Source organism: Polistes fuscatus, unplaced genomic scaffold, assembly GCF_010416935.1.
Source record: "Polistes fuscatus isolate 324 unplaced genomic scaffold, CU_Pfus_HIC Scaffold4, whole genome shotgun sequence".
Lineage (NCBI taxonomy): Eukaryota > Metazoa > Arthropoda > Insecta > Hymenoptera > Vespidae > Polistes > Polistes fuscatus.
Genome location: NW_025113118.1, coordinates 8,632,415 through 8,650,363, shown reverse-complemented (window position 1 = coordinate 8,650,363; position 17,949 = coordinate 8,632,415). Strand labels below are relative to the sequence as shown.

General features: G+C 28.8%; 3 protein-coding genes and 1 long non-coding RNA gene across 4 annotated transcripts; 2 read left to right on the top strand and 2 right to left on the bottom strand.

Moving 5' to 3' along the window:
• Window positions 1-398: 398 nt before the first annotated feature.
• Window positions 399-1,561, top strand: LOC122520870 (brain protein I3). Its single transcript, XM_043641187.1, has 3 exons — window positions 399-580; window positions 964-1,127; window positions 1,251-1,561. Exons 1-3 carry the CDS (start codon window positions 511-513, stop codon window positions 1,380-1,382), a joined length of 366 nt encoding a protein of 121 aa, XP_043497122.1. The 5' UTR covers window positions 399-510; the 3' UTR covers window positions 1,383-1,561.
• Window positions 1,562-3,821: 2,260 nt separating this feature from the next.
• Window positions 3,822-9,076, top strand: LOC122520558 (cysteine sulfinic acid decarboxylase). The gene is made up of 3 exons (XM_043640651.1): window positions 3,822-3,838; window positions 3,951-4,552; window positions 7,698-9,076. The coding sequence occupies exons 2-3, from the start codon at window positions 4,346-4,348 to the stop codon at window positions 9,072-9,074; spliced, it is 1,584 nt and encodes a 527-aa protein (XP_043496586.1). The 5' UTR covers window positions 3,822-3,838; window positions 3,951-4,345; the 3' UTR covers window positions 9,075-9,076.
• A 186-nt stretch (window positions 9,077-9,262) lies between these two features.
• Window positions 9,263-14,489, bottom strand: LOC122520557 (alanine aminotransferase 1). The gene is made up of 6 exons (XM_043640650.1): window positions 14,406-14,489; window positions 12,733-13,599; window positions 10,797-11,123; window positions 10,259-10,703; window positions 9,902-10,170; window positions 9,263-9,813 (listed from the first exon to the last, which is right to left on the bottom strand). The coding sequence occupies exons 2-6, from the start codon at window positions 13,045-13,047 to the stop codon at window positions 9,535-9,537; spliced, it is 1,635 nt and encodes a 544-aa protein (XP_043496585.1). The 5' UTR covers window positions 13,048-13,599; window positions 14,406-14,489; the 3' UTR covers window positions 9,263-9,534.
• Window positions 14,490-14,911: 422 nt separating this feature from the next.
• On the bottom strand, window positions 14,912-16,458 carry LOC122520559. The gene is made up of 2 exons (XR_006304562.1): window positions 15,318-16,458; window positions 14,912-15,009 (listed from the first exon to the last, which is right to left on the bottom strand). It is a non-coding gene; the product is annotated as an uncharacterized LOC122520559 (long non-coding RNA).
• Window positions 16,459-17,949: the final 1,491 nt, after the last annotated feature.

The window sequence follows — 17,949 nt, the reverse complement described above, 5'->3', positions numbered from 1 at the left end:
AAAAGTAATTTTATTTAAATATTAACATGCAAATAAAAATATAAAAAATAATGAAAGATCATAGCATTTATTTTAAATAAAATCACAGAAACATTTCTTTTTATTCAACAATTATTTTCAAATATATAAATCAAAAGTATCTTTACAAACTACATTGAAAAAAAAAAAAGAAAAATATGAAAGATAAATACAAGATGATTTTTAAAACTATGTAGGAATAATTATAATAATTATTTCGTTGTATAATGTTCGTTATTAAAATAAGAATTGAAACAATGCCAGAAGATTTTAATGCAAGTTTTTTTTTTTTATATACGCACTATCTGTCAAGCAATTAAAAGTAGAAACATACACATATACACCCGCAACATATACACATATGTATTGAAGAGAAGTGTAAGGGGGCGTTCATCCAGTGTTCATATAATCGCCTAATCTTTTAAGATTTAGTATTGTATTTATACTATTGGTCGTTGGATATTGTCATATGTAATTTTGTATATTTTGGTCATGGAGAGCAAACTACTTAATTCTCCAGCTGACAAGCCACCTCCTTATTCTCCTGCAAGTGCGCCAACGGGTATGTTCATACGTACAAACAAATTAGGTTATTTACTATTCAAAATGCAATTAATATTTTCACGTAATTGTTCAACATTTTTTTTTTCATAAAATTTCATTCAGAGGTTATTTTTAGATATTATTTAATGATTAATCTATTTTATTAAGAAATATTTGATTTTATTCCTTATGCACAATTTATCACATTAGATAAATCTTTGTAGGATATAAAAAGTAATATAATACGTGTTCTAATCAATAAGATAATAACATTCCTTTATCATGATGATGTCACAAAACTAAGTCGTAGATAGTTTCCTTTTTTACTATCTTCTTTTCTTTTTAATTTAATATAAACTAATAAATAACAATTATAAAAATGAAGTAAATGTGTATCTATAGAAAACGTTTCATGGCAACCACCTCCTGGATATTATCCAAGTACGCTAGCCACTCCTTATCAAGGTAGCAATGTACCATCCTATGGAGCTACTCAAACCATTCAACCTAGTACGACAATCGTAGTACCAGAAGTAATTCTTGTTGGAGGTTGTCCAGCATGTAGAGTAAGTTTTTTCAAACTCGATAAGTATTAAAACTTATTTTCCAATATTCTATGAAATAATGGGAATTCTTGTCATATCGGCAGGTATAATTGAAATTGTTATTTTTTTGTTACAAAAATTTAGGTAGGGGTTATGGAAGATGATTATACGTGCTTGGGTCTGTTATGCGCTATTTTATTCTTTCCGCTTGGAATAATTTGTTGTCTTTTATTGAAGACACGTCGTTGTTCTAATTGCGGCGCATACTTTGGTTAACATTTTTGATGCTTTAAAAATCTATGTTATTGTTTCAATATTGTTGAAAAGATAAAGTTTATAATTTGTAAGAAATATCTAAGGTAAGGGTCTATTGCTGTGGATATTTGCGACTTCTAAAGATTCCTGCTGTTAATATTTTGAGGGAAAGAAAAGAAAATAACAACAGTTTTTTAAAAGAAAGAGAGATGATAACATTATATGCGCTTTTGCATTCCAAGAAACAATTTTATATAATACAATGAGCTGTGCTAATATTAAATAATCTAATAAAAAAATCATATTTAGCTACATAAAAAAGAAAACTGAAAGTATACATTTTATATGAATTAGGATTATTATCTATTCATACGCAAACTTGTTATTTTTAGTAGATCAGGTAAATCATATAACTTGGCATTAAGGCCTTGAATCTCCCAAATTTTTTTTTGCTGAGTGATAGACACTCGTTCTTATATATAGAATTTAATCTTACGCAAGTATTCCATGTTATTTTATTATTACGCATATAAATATGTAGTTTTATTAAATGCTCTTTTGAAAACAAAATCTGTATTAATAATAATAATAATAAAATTTATTAAATAATATTAAAATATAGATATAGTAAAATATAAGAGTCGATAAGTTGGAACGTATTAAATAAAATTGTTATATTTTCTAACAGACTTGTGATAAAATAAAGAAAGTATAGTGGTTAATCAATCAACGAACATAATCCATTCCAAGACGATGTTTGCTCTATGAATTGTTTGTTAAAAGTAATACAAATTCTACAAATCTTACACATAGTGTATCTTCTCATGTTTATTGTTTGAACATAAGAATCTTCAGCAAAAGCGTACATTGTCTGAACTTTCAACCGATCACCCACTGTAGAGGAGTTTAACTGATATAATATTAAAATGTATTACGCGTTAATGTATATATAAAAAAGATAATTGATTTAATAGATTATTTTACTAAAGATAAATCTTATCTTTTAGCATTTTTTTTTTTAAATTTATTTTTGATAAAAATAGAGTTTTAGAGCCAGGTATTTGTTGCTTATTAACCCATTTACATCCAAGCGTGGATATATCCGCGAACTGCGACTGTCTGCTATCGCTAAACGCGGATTATTCCGCATAAGAAACATTAGTTTTTCTATCTATGAGAATTTGATCGGTGATACAGGTCAGTCGATAGTTGAACTTCGCTGATGTTTGGGCAAGAAAGCTAAAGTACACGCATAATGCAAATGGGTTAATAGATGGAGTAAAAGGTGGTATAGAAAAAGAAATAAAAAACTAAGTAGTATTTAAAAATTACTCTCGTGCGTCATTCGAACGAGTGTTAAGTCCTTTCTTTATCGTAAATCGTGTATTTGCCAATCGTTAATATACGGGGGAATTCCCTTACGTATCGAAAAGGAGGAAGAGAAGATAAAACATTTAAGGGATTTCCAATAATAATTGTTTGTATATGAGAATTTAATGAGCTTGAAAAAAGAAACTAGATTAATAAATAAACAATACGAATAGTATACGTTTATATAATAAATTTTATACAATACAATAATTGTAAAAAAAGAAAAGAATTTAAAAAAATAAGATTAAATAAAATCAAAGGCAAATATATAATACGTCTAATGTGCAATTGGCTTTTTTTATTTTGTTTTTGTCACGTATTTCATTAAAATAACATTTTATATTATTCAACGGAATTCGATCGTTATCGATTGCATACTTTTACTATTGTACATTATTGAATCGTAATAAACAAGGTCATAAGTTAAAACATTGAGCAAAAACGTTTGCCGGTTGACTAGTTTTCGAAAGTGTCTCTCATATTTCCTTTTTAAGATATACATTGAACAATGACATCTCGTTATTGGTACTGCGCAAGTCATCGAATTTGAATTTGGTGTGAGTTTTAAATTTGAATTGTAAAAAAATACGAAATAAATTTATCGAAGAAAAAAAATAATTAAAAAAAGTAATGAAAAGGAAAGGAAAGAAAGCAAAAACCGTTTTTATTAGATCAATCTTTGCAAGATATATATAAGGTATGCTACTTTATAAGGTATATTACTTTTTATTTTTTCTTACTTTCTTTCTTTACCTTTCCTTTTATACTTTTCGCGCATGCGACTAAGATTGCATTTACCGGTGTCCGTCAGACACGCATAACTAGTTTGCCAGCTTGTTAGTTGAAGAAGCGTAAAAACCCCGAATAAGGAGATCAAAGTTTAAACGTTCGCACGATTCATTGCATAGAAAATTAATCATATAAATAAAGAAGAACTACGATCGTTAGTGTACGGTGAGAATAAAGTGTTATAATTAATATTATTGTTTTGATTATACAAATTAACGTGTTTCTTCCATGCATGTGATAGATGTGTAATAATTGATAATTTTTTTTTCTTCCATTTAAAAAATATACAAAAAAAAATGAAGGTTCGAATACTTTGCGTAAGTAGTTTCAAAAGGTGTTTACTTATATATATATATATATATAAAAATTAAGTAATAAATTTTTTGATCGGAACATTAATATAAATTTTTTCCTCGTTAATTTTGAAAGCGAATTGTAAGAAAATGGGGAAGTGGTAAAATGATTATTCCGAGAAACCATCCACAAGGAAGAAATCAAGCTAAAACTACGGAACGCGATAGTTCTCTTTTTAAAATGGAGAGAGGGGAGGAGCAACGTTTTTTGTCCTTGGTCTTTAAGGCTTTAATATATATAAAGGCAGCAGACTTGTGAGGACTCTTATTCCAGAAGATTAGAACGAGAAAAACCTTGTTGTTCTATATACTTAAAGAAACGTATTTACGAATCTTTCATTGCAAATAAAATATACATTGATCTATGAAAACAACAAAGTTTAGATTTTCATTAAAAAAAACCCGTGTGATTCTCAGTTATTCTATCTGATTCAGTAAATTTTGAAGAATATTTTTTTTAATGGTTTCAAAATGTCGAAGGAAGTACACAGTGTAACGAACAATTCAAACGAATCGAAAATTGTCATTGGCGAACGTTTATCCAATGATTTATCAAACGATAATGAAGGAATTATTAATCGAGTTAAAGGATGTTACGAAAGTTTACCCAATCGTATCGTTCACGAACAATTTTTAAGGGATTTCATCGACGTCGTCTTGGATAAAGCTGTTTTCGAGGTAAATTTATTATTATTTTTTTTTAAATTATTTTCTTATTATATTGTTTTATTTAATTATATTACACATATATATATATATATATAGATCTCATAAAATTGAAGAACAAAATTTCTAGAAATCGATTTCGTGGATCTAAAAATATTCGATAAGATAGTCCCCAAATATACCTGAGATTTGTACAAAAGTTTAATTTTTTTAATAGTTTCACAAAAATAATATCTGAAAGTATTTAAACTCTTTATATTATTTAAATATTTTTAAAAAAGTATGCACAATTGGGGCACGCTTTAATATTCAAATAAATTGTGAAAATTGAAATGTGAAGATAACTTTTGTAAAAATTTATTTCGAACTAAATTCTTGAATAATCCTATTTGATTATGTATATCGTTGCATAGCATATCTTTTGTCTTCGAATTTCCGGAAGTGACGCATTTTACGTGTTAAGAAGAAAACTATCGTATTGACTGAGGTCATATGAAATTATAAAAATCATTGCAATTCGTAATCAACAGAGTGAAACAAATAAAAGCATAGACGATTAAACCGAAGTAACAATTTTATGCATAGTGAACAATTTTCTCTCCTTTTTTTATTTTTTATTTTTTTTTTTTTCTTGAAATCATTATTACCGTCTTGTTGACAAACAAAGTACTTATACATACCAATTATATCATACTCATCGTGATCTACGTTAATTGGTAACATAAATGTATAATACACGAATTATGAATGAGAATTTACGTCGTAAAATTCCGAGAGATACACATTAATTAAATTTTTTTGTGTAGATCGATAATTAAACTTGTACAAATTTGAATGCACATACATTTATATATGTACACTAGACTGTGCCAAATAAATCGACTATTTTTTTTTTTTCGGTCCCATATCAAAATTTCGTTGAGAGTGACGAAAAAAAATTGTGTCAAAATTTGAGCCCTCTATCTTCATTTTTCAGTTAGCGCTCGCTAAAATAAGAATTTTCGCCAAAAAAAGTTTTTTTTCACTTATTTTTTGGTTATAGACAATTCAATATACCAAATATTAAAAAACCCTTGGTATGGTTTTGTAGGAAATTAAATTCTCTACAAAGATGATTTTTTATCGAACTTAAAAAGTCAACAGCTTTTTTTTTATAGCTGATTAAATTACATTTCGTTCTATAATTTTCATTTTTAATTATTGATGAACACTTATTAAACTACTTCCTAACGAAAAGAACATACTAATGCAATTTTTCTAGGAATATTTATGATCTAAAAAAATAGTTTTTATGCCGTAATGAATGTAAATACTGTTGAGTAATTTATATTCTTTACTTTTAAAATAATGAATTACATGTCAATTCTATTTTTTTTGTTTTTCACCTTATTGATTCACACAAAATTCGGTGAAATTTTTCTGTTTACAGTGAGAATTGCACAAACCTATGATTGTATAAAAGATCATTAGTATTTTAATAGAAATAGAAACATTAATATAATTATGATATAATTAGAATATAAACATTAATATAATTATGATAGACACACAAAACAAGAAGATTTAAAATCATTCGGCTCAAAAGATATAAGTGATTTTGTTACTCAAAAGTCGATGGTTTTATTCGAGAAGTTCGGTTTATCTACAAGTTTTCTTGATTTACCTGTAGATCAATGGGAATTCGATGACGAGTACCAGGCTTCTTTAAAAATTGTTCGATCGATAAAAGTTGTAAATGATATTGCCGAAAGAGCTGTAGCGTTAATTGATAAATATAATGATAGTTTCACTTGTGATGAAGAACAAAAACAGTTTTTATTACAAGTTGTTGCTGAGCATCGCAAAAAATATCCCAATTGTAACAAACGAAATTTATGTGAGTAATATGTTTACTCGAATCTCATAACTGATTTTAAAATAATTCAAGTAAAGATCTTATTAGTTTCATTATATATAACAATATTAAAAGTGTGTCTATCATAATTATATTAATGTTTATTTAAAAAATGTAAGCTCTTTAAAACTAGTAAAACATATGAATAAAGACAATAATAAAGATTAGCATATCATTTTTTAATTTATTAAAATTTTTTAAGATATTTCGTTTTTAGTAATTATCTATTTCTATTAAAATACTAATGATTTTTTATACAATCATAGGTTTGTGCAATTCTCACTGTAAACAGAAAAATTTCACCGAATTTTGTGTGAATCAATAAGGTGAAAAACAAAAAAAAATAGAATTGACATGTAATTCATTATTTTAAAAGTAAAGAATATAAATTACTCAACAGTATTTACATTCATTACGGCATAAAAACTATTTTTTTAGATCATAAATATTCCTAGAAAAATTGCATTAGTATGTTCTTTTCGTTAGGAAGTAGTTTAATAAGTGTTCATCAATAATTAAAAATGAAAATTATAGAACGAAATGTAATTTAATCAGCTATAAAAAAAAAGCTGTTGACTTTTTAAGTTCGATAAAAAATCATCTTTGTAGAGAATTTAATTTCCTACAAAACCATACCAAGGGTTTTTTAATATTTGGTATATTGAATTGTCTATAACCAAAAAATAAGTGAAAAAAAACTTTTTTTGGCGAAAATTCTTATTTTAGCGAGCGCTAACTGAAAAATGAAGATAGAGGGCTCAAATTTTGACACAATTTTTTTTTCGTCACTCTCAACGAAATTTTGATATGGGACCGAAAAAAAAAAAATAGTCGATTTATTTGGCACAGTCTAATGTACACACATACGCATATATGTTTTTATTATATATCGTGGAATGCATGACTCACAAAATCTGTAATTCCGTAATATACAAAGTATATAAGTATGTATATATGTGTATGTATGTATATATTTGCTTTCTACAATCGTAGAACAAGGACAAGCTAATGTACATTAGAAAATCGATTGATGAAATTGATTTTATTAAGATATAAAATATAAATGACCTGAATACATGTACATACATACAATTGAAGCTTGACATTTGTAATTACATTTATAATGAATGAATGAACGAATTCTAGAATTTAATTGGAAGTTTTACTGTGCATACTTTTAATGCAAAAAATAGAAATTAGATATAACAAAGAATGATGGAAATATTGGATAAACGAATTTACACGAACGATTATTATTTTCAGGGTACACTGAGGAACGAGAAAGTCGTCGAGTGGGTTGAACCAAAGACTTTATCTTCTCTGGTAGATTTGTCCTTGCCAATGAACGGAGTATCGCACGAAGAATTACTATCGTTAACACGAAATATTATAAAGTATAGCATGAAAACAGGTCATCCGCATTTCGTCAATCAACTTTTTTCCAGCGTGGATCCTTACGGTTTAGCGGGTCAATGGTTGACCGATGCTTTAAATCCTTCGGTTTACACTTACGAGGTATCGCCAGTATTTTCTTTGATGGAGAACGAGGTGTTGAAAGAAATGAGGAAAATAATTGGTTGGGAAAATGGTCGAGGCGATGGAATATTTTGTCCGGGTGGTTCAATGGCCAATGGTTATGCCATCAATTTGGCGCGTCATTATAAATTCCCGGAATACAAGGAAACTGGTTCGACGCAGGTTTCTAGGCTGGTGGTATTCACGTCCGAAGATGCTCATTATTCTGTTAAAAAATTAGCAGCTTTTCTTGGTATCGGGGCCAGTAACGTTTACTGCGTTAAAGTCGACGAACGTGGTAAAATGTGCTTAAAGGATTTGGAATTACGAATAAACGAAGTACTGTGTCAAAAAGCTGTACCCTTGATGGTATCTGCAACAGCTGGAACCACCGTTTTGGGTGCATTCGATCCACTTGAAAAAATAGCTGCCATTTGTAAGAAATACAACATGTGGTTCCACGTAGATGCAGCTTGGGGTGGGGGTGCATTGATGTCGAAAAAGTATCGTTTCTTGCTCGATGGTATAGAACTGGCAGATTCGATTACTTGGAATCCGCACAAATTGCTCGCAGCACCTCAACAATGTTCTACCCTTTTGGTACACCACGAAGGTTTATTGGAATCGGCACATGCCTCCAAAGCGAGCTACTTGTTTCAACCTGACAAGTTTTACGATACTTCTTACGATTCCGGTGACAAACACGTTCAATGCGGCAGAAGAGCTGACGTATTGAAATTTTGGTTAATGTGGAAGGCCAAAGGTACAAACGGTTTTGAAAAACACATTGATCGCGTGTTCGAATTGTCACGATATTTTACGGATTACATTCGCCAACGAGAAGGATGGAAGCTCATATTCGAGCCCGAATGTACCAACGTTTGTTTTTGGTATACGCCACCATCGAAACGTCATTTAAAAGGCGAACAATTGTCCAATCTTTTGCATAAAATTGCTCCGGTCATCAAGGAGCGTATGGTCCGCAAAGGATCAATGCTAATCACGTATCAATCCTTACGCAATCTTCCTAATTTCTTCAGGCTTGTATTACAAAATTCTGGACTGACTAGAGCCGACATGAGATTTTTTGTCAATGAAATAGAAAGGTTATCCTCTGATCTTTGAAATCATTTCTTCAAATATTTCTCAAAGTATAAAATTCCATTTTTTTTTTGTCTACGTATTGTGTAAATAATATTTTCTTAGATCCACGAATCTCGTAGTATAGATAAACACGTATATGCATATAATATCTAAAAAATAATATATATATATTTATGTGTTTTTGAATATAAGTTTTAAAATATATGAACTTTTAGATATAATACATTTATTGATAAATAGTAAATATTAATATAGTGTATAACCGAGACGATGACTGATACTCGTTGTTTTTTTTTCTTTTTTTTATGTAATTGCACTTTTACTCTTTTATTTACAAGTACTCATTAACAATATAACAAGCACAAACGAACATTTTTTTTAACGTGATGTTAGTGTCGGGTCTGAGTAAAATATGATTTCACGCATATACGTGTATGTTTGTGCAAGATAAAATGCATCGAACAGTTTAGTTTTTTTGTTTTTAACTATACTCTTTGAGGAACTTTAAATGAAATTCTTTCAGACTAGTCAACATCGTTTTCATCTTTTCTTTTTGCGGTAAAATGGTCGTTCTGAAGTGATATGTTCCAGGTAATTGGCCAAAACCTGAGCCGGCTATAACACAAATTCCAGTTTCTTCTAACAGTTTAAAAGCGTAGAAAAGATCCGGAGCTTGGCCTTTAGCTTTGGCTGCTTCTACGGCTTTCGGTGGAATCTCAAATCGTGGAAACACGTACATCGCACCCATAGATGGATTACTCTGTAAATAAAAAAGATGATTAATTTGTTGATAATCTCGTAAAAGAACAATTTTAAAAGATATTAGAAAGAAACAATTGCAATAATACCTTGTAACCTGGAATACTGTTCAACATATCTACAGCTAATTTTGATCTTTCCGCTAAGGACAACAGAGTATTACGTTTTTCTTCTTCAAACTTTGCATAAGATGGTTCGTTGGGTTTGGGTGTATTCGCTACTACATCCAACACAACTTGGCCTAAAACGGTCGGGCATAACATGGCTGAAATTGACTTTTGTAATAATTTCATTACAGTTGGATCAATGTTTACGAGTTCCGCGTAACCACCACGTATGCCGCATTCTCCCATGTATCCTAGAGTAGAAATAAGATATATTTTAGAATTTTTACACGTATTACAAATAACATGAGTGATCAATTTATTGATTTTTATTGATGATACCTTTTGATATAGACATGAAAGAGGCCAATTCCATTTGATCGTAAGGCGGTCCTAATTCAACAGCAACTTTTTTGAACGAATGGAAACAACAGTCCTTGTCGTATATATTGTCTTGATAAACCTCATCCGCGAATATGAAGAGTTTATGTTTGTGAGCGAATCGTAGAATGTCTTCTATGTTAGACCGATTTAAAACTTGACCAGTTGGATTTCCAGGATTGATTACAACGAGCACACGAGGATTACTCCATTTTTTCGCTTCGTTTAACGCCCTTTCTAATTCGGTAATATTCAATGCCCATTTATTATCTTCGTCCAGATAATAACCAATTTCGCCAAGACCAAATTCGGATATAGTTGCACTGTACAATGGATATTGTGGAATCGGAATCATAACTCCTGTTGGTTTATTATCAATCTTTTGAGCAAATAGTTTCAGGACGGACTAGAATTAAGAAATACAATGATCAAAAAATATTGTAAGAAATAAAAATAGGAAAAAAAAAGGGAATAATATATTGTATGATTAATTGTATACTTTGATGGCATCCGATGCACCATTGCCGAGAAAAATATTTTGATGATTGCTCGGTATACCGTCTCGTTCTTCGATATATTGCGCTATATGTTTACGAACAATTTCCATTCCCACAGACTCGGTGTAACAACCGACGCTTCCTTTACACGCTTGAAGAAGCGCTTTAGCACGAGATTTAGCATCTTCCGGATAACTGGGATCGTCTAGGAGAGACGGGAGCGTGGTCAAACTTAATACTTGACGTAAAAATGTAATAGGCTTTTGTCCCATGGCATGGGCATCTCCGATATTTGCTTTCAAGACTTCTTTGAATGGTTTTTTAGCACCCTGGTATCAACAAATAAAATGCAATGTAAAAATTAGTTCAATTATTTAACAGAGAAAATAATGTGTCAGAGTATATATAATAGCATGACCAATATATATATATATAGTATATATTTCCATGATTATACAGGATGTATCTAATTAAATAGATTACCTGTTACATAAGGTATAGTTTGCACACATTATAGTTTTATATGGAATTATTTTTAATTTTAATATACAATGTAATATGTGGGATCCATTTCAGAAGTGACCAAAAGCAATTTAAAACAAAAATTCATATAAATGCGAGATAGCTTATCTTCATAAAAAAAGGTTCATAATATTAATCCTCAATTTGTATTTCGAAACAATGTTTCGTGTATCATAGATATTTTTTATTTTCGTTGATGTCACACATTCAATTAATGAAATTTAGTCATTTTAATTTTGATAAAATTCGATTTCAAAACTCAGTTATCTCACGCAAGAAATACTTTATTATCTTTTATTTCTTGCACGATGGATACTACAAGCTCGTAATTAGATTTTAATTTTTGAGCTTGTTTTAAAACTATTATTGTATTTGACATTACATTGCCAGTATTAAAAAACTTTAGAAATATACGAATCACTTCTGTGATGTGTCCCAAATATTACAATAAATTTTGTATATATATAAACATATTTGAAATTAATTTTATGATGTATTTTACATTATAATTATTTACAACTATTAAAAAAAAAATATATATATATATTATTGTATAATAAGAAAATATTGCCAATATGTGTTATACGATACAACTACGCATTTAGTTGAAACCTAAAAGCAAGAAGAAATAGTAATATTAAACGCGTTAAGAATTGTCGTAAAATTAGCTAAACGTCATCACGCGACTGCTCGTGAGTGTGCATCATCTTCGTATAATCCTTTATATTTACGAATGCTGCGTGCATAATTTCTACTTCAATAACGCAAAAATATCTAACTATTTATAGTTCTATATCCCGCGTCAAACTAATCCATACGCATGTAATAACTACGTGCACAATCGAATCGATTGAATATTTTCTTTTTTCCATTATTTATACGAATTAAATTCGAACAAAATCAACATTGCATTTAATGTATAAGCATTAAAGAGAAGACCTTGTAAAAGTGTTAAGAGAAAATGTGACAGGTGGTTGAGCACACGCATACACGCAAAAGCGCACACTGATGATGAAAAGAAAAAAAAATGGCGGTAACCGGTTTATGCGTCATCAATCGTTGTGGACAGTAAGATTATCCGAATTAACAAAAGGTTCTCGTTTGAAAATTGGCGCCTTTACTTCAAATTAGAAACTCGTTCAAATTGTTACCGCCTTTTTGCAAATGCACCCTTCAATTGTCTAATTTCACGGTTGTCAATACTTTTCTATCTTTCTATCTCTCTTTTTGATTCATTGACATCATTGACTCTCTCGTTATTTTTTTGTCGATTATTTACTCGCACATAAAAATGAAATTTTAAAAAGAAAAACTAATTACAACACAGTAAAAAGGAACTAGAAAAAAAAAAATATATATATATATATATATATATATATATATATATATAAACAAAAGGAACGGAGGAATTCTTACCTTTTGCAATTCTTTTTCCAATTCGTTTGCACGTATCAATAAAGGACCGCGCACGGCGTATTCCATTTTTTTGATATTCTCATAAATGTTATCCTCATTAAGGATCTTCATGTTGTTAGAAGCAGTGCTTGCCATTGTGCGACTCACGACCGTCGTATCAACAGCCACCGGCAGAACTACCGGTCCTATACTCGACAGACGCGAACGATTAGCTCTCCTTCCAACGGCAGCTCCTACCCCTGCACCTATCAGACCCCCACGTTCCCATGCCCTGGGCCAGCCCGCAGCAGCCATAACAACTCCTTTTTTTGACATCTCTTTCAAGTATCTTTTTCACCTATATCCTATGAATATATGTATTCTAATATGTATGTGTGTGTAAGACAATGAGTGTTCCAACGTTTCTCTCTCTCTCTCTCTCTCTGTTTGTCTCTCTTTTTCTCTCTTATTGTTTCTCTGTGTGTTTCTCTTACGTTGACGTATATTAAGCACTTATCGTGCGTGTTGTTATATAGCTTATGGTCGTAACACACAGCAAAGTGTTAACCAAACACGATGATCACCACCAACACACATTCAATATGGAACCGTGCAATTCCGTGTTACTTCGGCTCAACTTCGTTTTAATTCGGTTCGCCTCGTTCCTCTCCGTTCAACGTTCGGTTCCTCTCGTTCCGCACCCACTACCTACTTTTCTTTATTGTTTTTTATTGTTACCTAAGAACAGGACGCTTCATTTATCGATACTTTCTCTCTCTAACACATTTACTTTAAAAACAATTCAACTTCTTTTCGAGATCTTAAGTCACATTCATTTATTATGTCATTGGCGAGATGATACTTTGTTTCCTTTTTTATTGTTACACCCTATAGAAAAAATAAATTTGTTAAAAATCATTTTTTTTTATTTAAAAATATTTTCATTTTATGTTTCGAAATATATGAACGTGATTGGATGGAAATTATTTGTTTGATAAATTTTAATCTTTACTTGAGATAAGAAAGATTACGAGATAAAAAAGTTGTTTTGAAATTTTATTTGGACTTACAAGCCAATCATATGACCATCCATTAATTCATATGATCGTTAAAAACCTTTAAAATAGATTTTACATCGAATTCTCTTATTTGTGCTAAGGCAAACTTTCTTTCGTTAAATTTCTATTCTTACTTGTTTGTTCAGCAAACAAATGAAATCTAGCGCGTATTATAACGTAAAGTCGATATCTGAATACAAGCTTATGAGTTATTGTGATTACCCATTTATCAGTTAAATATTTAAGATAAGATATGCATTAATAATAAGATTAACTCGTTGTTATATTATCGATAACTAAATCTCGATTATCTTGAATTTTCCATCTAACATAAGATAAAAAAAAAAAGATAGAAATAAATAAAATCACATTGGTGCATTGATTTAATGTACCGGTTCGATAACACATATTACGTATAGATAGATAATCGTATCAGATTTTACTTCCATGTATAATATTCGATATTTGAAAATTCAAGATCAACCAGTTAAATATCCGATAACTTGTAAACAAGTGTTATTTGGACCGTCAGCGAATATTAATTTTATAATAAATATTTAAATGATAGATATATAAAATTACGCTCTTTTGAGTTTCGTTAGTTAAATTTTGCTGTATGAATAAAAATCGACTCACTTTCACGGTGGAAGATAAAAATAATTAGAGAAGAAATATCCTTTCGTGTATGTAATCCATACGTTAAAGTAAAGTCGACCTAATATGCAAAAATTATCAGAAATGTAAAAAAAAATGTTGAATCTCGATAAAATATTTCCCCTTGCGGGCTTATCTTGAATTACGTTTTACTTTCACTATCGATAACACGATTAACTACATTACCGAGCGATTTTTCATTACCAACGTTTATTGGCTAATAATTATCTCACGTTATTGTTTTGAAATTCTAATGACACAATGTTTAATACGTATATCTTAAGGAATTTCAAACTCGTGTAATGTCTCTATTAACCAATTAATTCATTATTTTGGTCGCGTAAAATATGTTGAAAAATAATAATAATAAAATAAGTGTTGTAATTTTATAAGTGAACGTTTCAACTCATTTACGATGATGACATCGTACAATCGGAATGGTACTAAATATTATGTGAAAAATGAGACAATTTTGTAAATGTTTTAACTTGCCTCTTTCGTTGATGATGTACCAAACGGCACTGGTCCAAATTTTCTTCGTTTAACGGACACTGCAGAACGGAGTATGCGCATAAAGGATCTTTAACTTTGATATAAATCAAATTACAAATAGTTTTCTTATGAGAATGTGTCGGTAATGATTTTAGGGTCGTACTCTTTAGACTGTGAACTATACATTTTTTTTCTTTAAATAAAAATACAAAAATATCTCTTAATTAGATAAATAACTATTTTTACTAGACCGTAGTGCATTGTATCTTTCATTTCTTTTTTGTTCTAATCTCTCTTCAAGCAAACATGTTGCTAAAGTATGCATTAATTAAAAGATAAGAATGTATAACAAAAATTTTATTTATTTAGATAAGCCTGTAAAATAAGAAAAAGAAAATTTACCTGTTTAAATAAGTATTTTCAATTGTCCTTGGCGAATATACGGCCGATTATTCTGACATATTGCTCGTTGTTGAGTGCAAAACAAGTTTTCGTGTAACAAGTGTTGACAAATAATCATATTGCTTAAACATATTTTTAGAACACATCTTATATAAGTTTCATTGGTAATATTGAACGTTACAGACAAAGTCAACAGCTTATCGTAAAAACATTCATTGGAAGAAAGCAAAACATAATAAAATAGGTAAATCACCAAATCAATATTTGTTCTTTTATTAATACTATTATTATTAATATGATTATTATTATTATTATTATTATTATTATTATTATTATTATTATTATTATTAGTAAAAGTATCAATCGAACTGTGCCCGAGTTATCAAAATTATTTTTATTCTTTTCTTTTTAGTTTTTATTTTTCAAAAAAAATGTTACGATATTTTTTGATAAATAAATTATCAAAATTGCCCAAAGAAAAACGTGATTAATAATTTTCAATAGTCAAAATATGTAAACATAACTTCCAGGGTTGTTTCAGTAACACATGTTTCCAAATTATAGCAATTTTTGTATTATATAAATTATTAAATAAGTTTCATAGAGAAACACTATTCAAAATGACCACGTTTAATATTTTTTACCAAGATGTAGCAAATTAAAAACTTGATACTCCCACAAATAAAAATTCAACGAATTTAGATGAAGCAAACGTGCTGGGTAATTTATTCTTGAAGTTATGCCAGAATATTTTGAGACACCTTGTTATGGTCTTATATATATATATATATATATATATATATATAAAAAAAAGAGCAAAAGGTTTGTTCTAGACTACAATTATCACCTATTCTATCCAAATGTTTTCAGGTATAGGGAAAACTTAATCGTCAACCTTATAGTTTATTATTCTTGGACGGTATCTGTTTGATATTTGCACAATATATTAACAATTATTATTTTGTCAACTTGATAAAAAAATACACAAAATACTGATATATATTATATAATAATAATAGTATTATATAGGACACACTGGAGCCCTGCCCAGGTCAAAGTCGATTGCAACAAAATATATATATATAAATGTATATATACATATATATTTATTTATTTACTTATTTATAGAATTTTTAACGTATAATTATTATCATTAACGGGTCAGCCAGTGTTAATTTGTTTTCTTCCATTTAGTTTACGCAGGACATACATATGTACACACAATCTATTATAATATATTCTGAAAATATCAAGGATCTCATTCTTCTAATTAGAAAGATAATAAAAAAAAATTAATTTCAATTATTTATTTATTTTTCAACGTAATATTATAATATAAGAAACATACAAAGTAAAAGTTATTTTTCCTTCTTTTTTTTTTCAACAATGTAATCATTTCTTTTTAAATTTATACAAGAATTGTAATCACAGATAATGCAGAAGAAACATTCTACACTGACCTACCCATTATATTTAATTATTATAATATTCTAAGAAAAAAAAAATGTACAATATAACATTGATGTGGCCGACCAAATATTTTCTGATAAACAATCGATACTTAAAAATTAACAATTATTTATTTTACGTATTTTTTTTTTTTTAATTCATTCGTATAACTTCTATTTATATATATAAAATATATTATTATAATATATATTTATATGTTATTATAATAATATATATATATTATTATTATAATTATTATAATAATTATTACTATTATTATTATTATTAATAATATTATTATTATTATAATCATTATTATTATGAATAATCCTTAACACAGAGTTTTTATCGTTTTTTTTTTTTTTTTATTAACAAACGCAGGATTATCGTATGGAGCTTGTTGTAAAAAGTTCATTAACCGTATAAAACAATCCTCCGTGTCGTCATATACGTATTTCATAGTTGGCCACGTTTCAGTATAAAATTTCCTATTTTCTTTGCCACACACCTTATAAAAATACTCATTTAAAAATACAACTTATTGGTCCAATATGCGTGATACATTTATGTGTATGCAATATTGTATATAACAATACATACAAATAAATGTATATACATTCACACACACATATACATATATACTCAATTATTAGAATTAATCTGTTCTATCACTACACACCTCACAAGCGAAACCTTGAGAGAGAGAAAGAGAATGGAATGTGTTGCGTTTTTATGGTACACGAATAATATGAAAATATTTTTAGCGATTATATTTACAAGACTTACAAGTCACACCTAAATGAATGACACAATCAAATAATCGTGCCTATTGCTATATTGGATCTCGATTCATTATAATCCTTAGTCCACTTTCTTTTCCTTTCTTTTATAAATTTATCATTTTTATCATTTTATGATTTTATTTTCTTTTTATTTTATATTTTTAAGTGTGTGTATACAAGTAGAACGGATTACGAAATATATCTGCACTATACGAGAAACGAGGGGGTAGGTTTATTTAAAAACGTAACAAGATCTTTGCATCCTCAATAAATAAAATAATAGACATAAATAAAAAGGTAACTGAAAAGAGCAAATATGCTCGTTGTGAAGGAAAAGTTAAAAATATTCTTCTCGTATAAATGAGAGAACATTGTTTAGTTCAACAATTGAAATTTCTCTC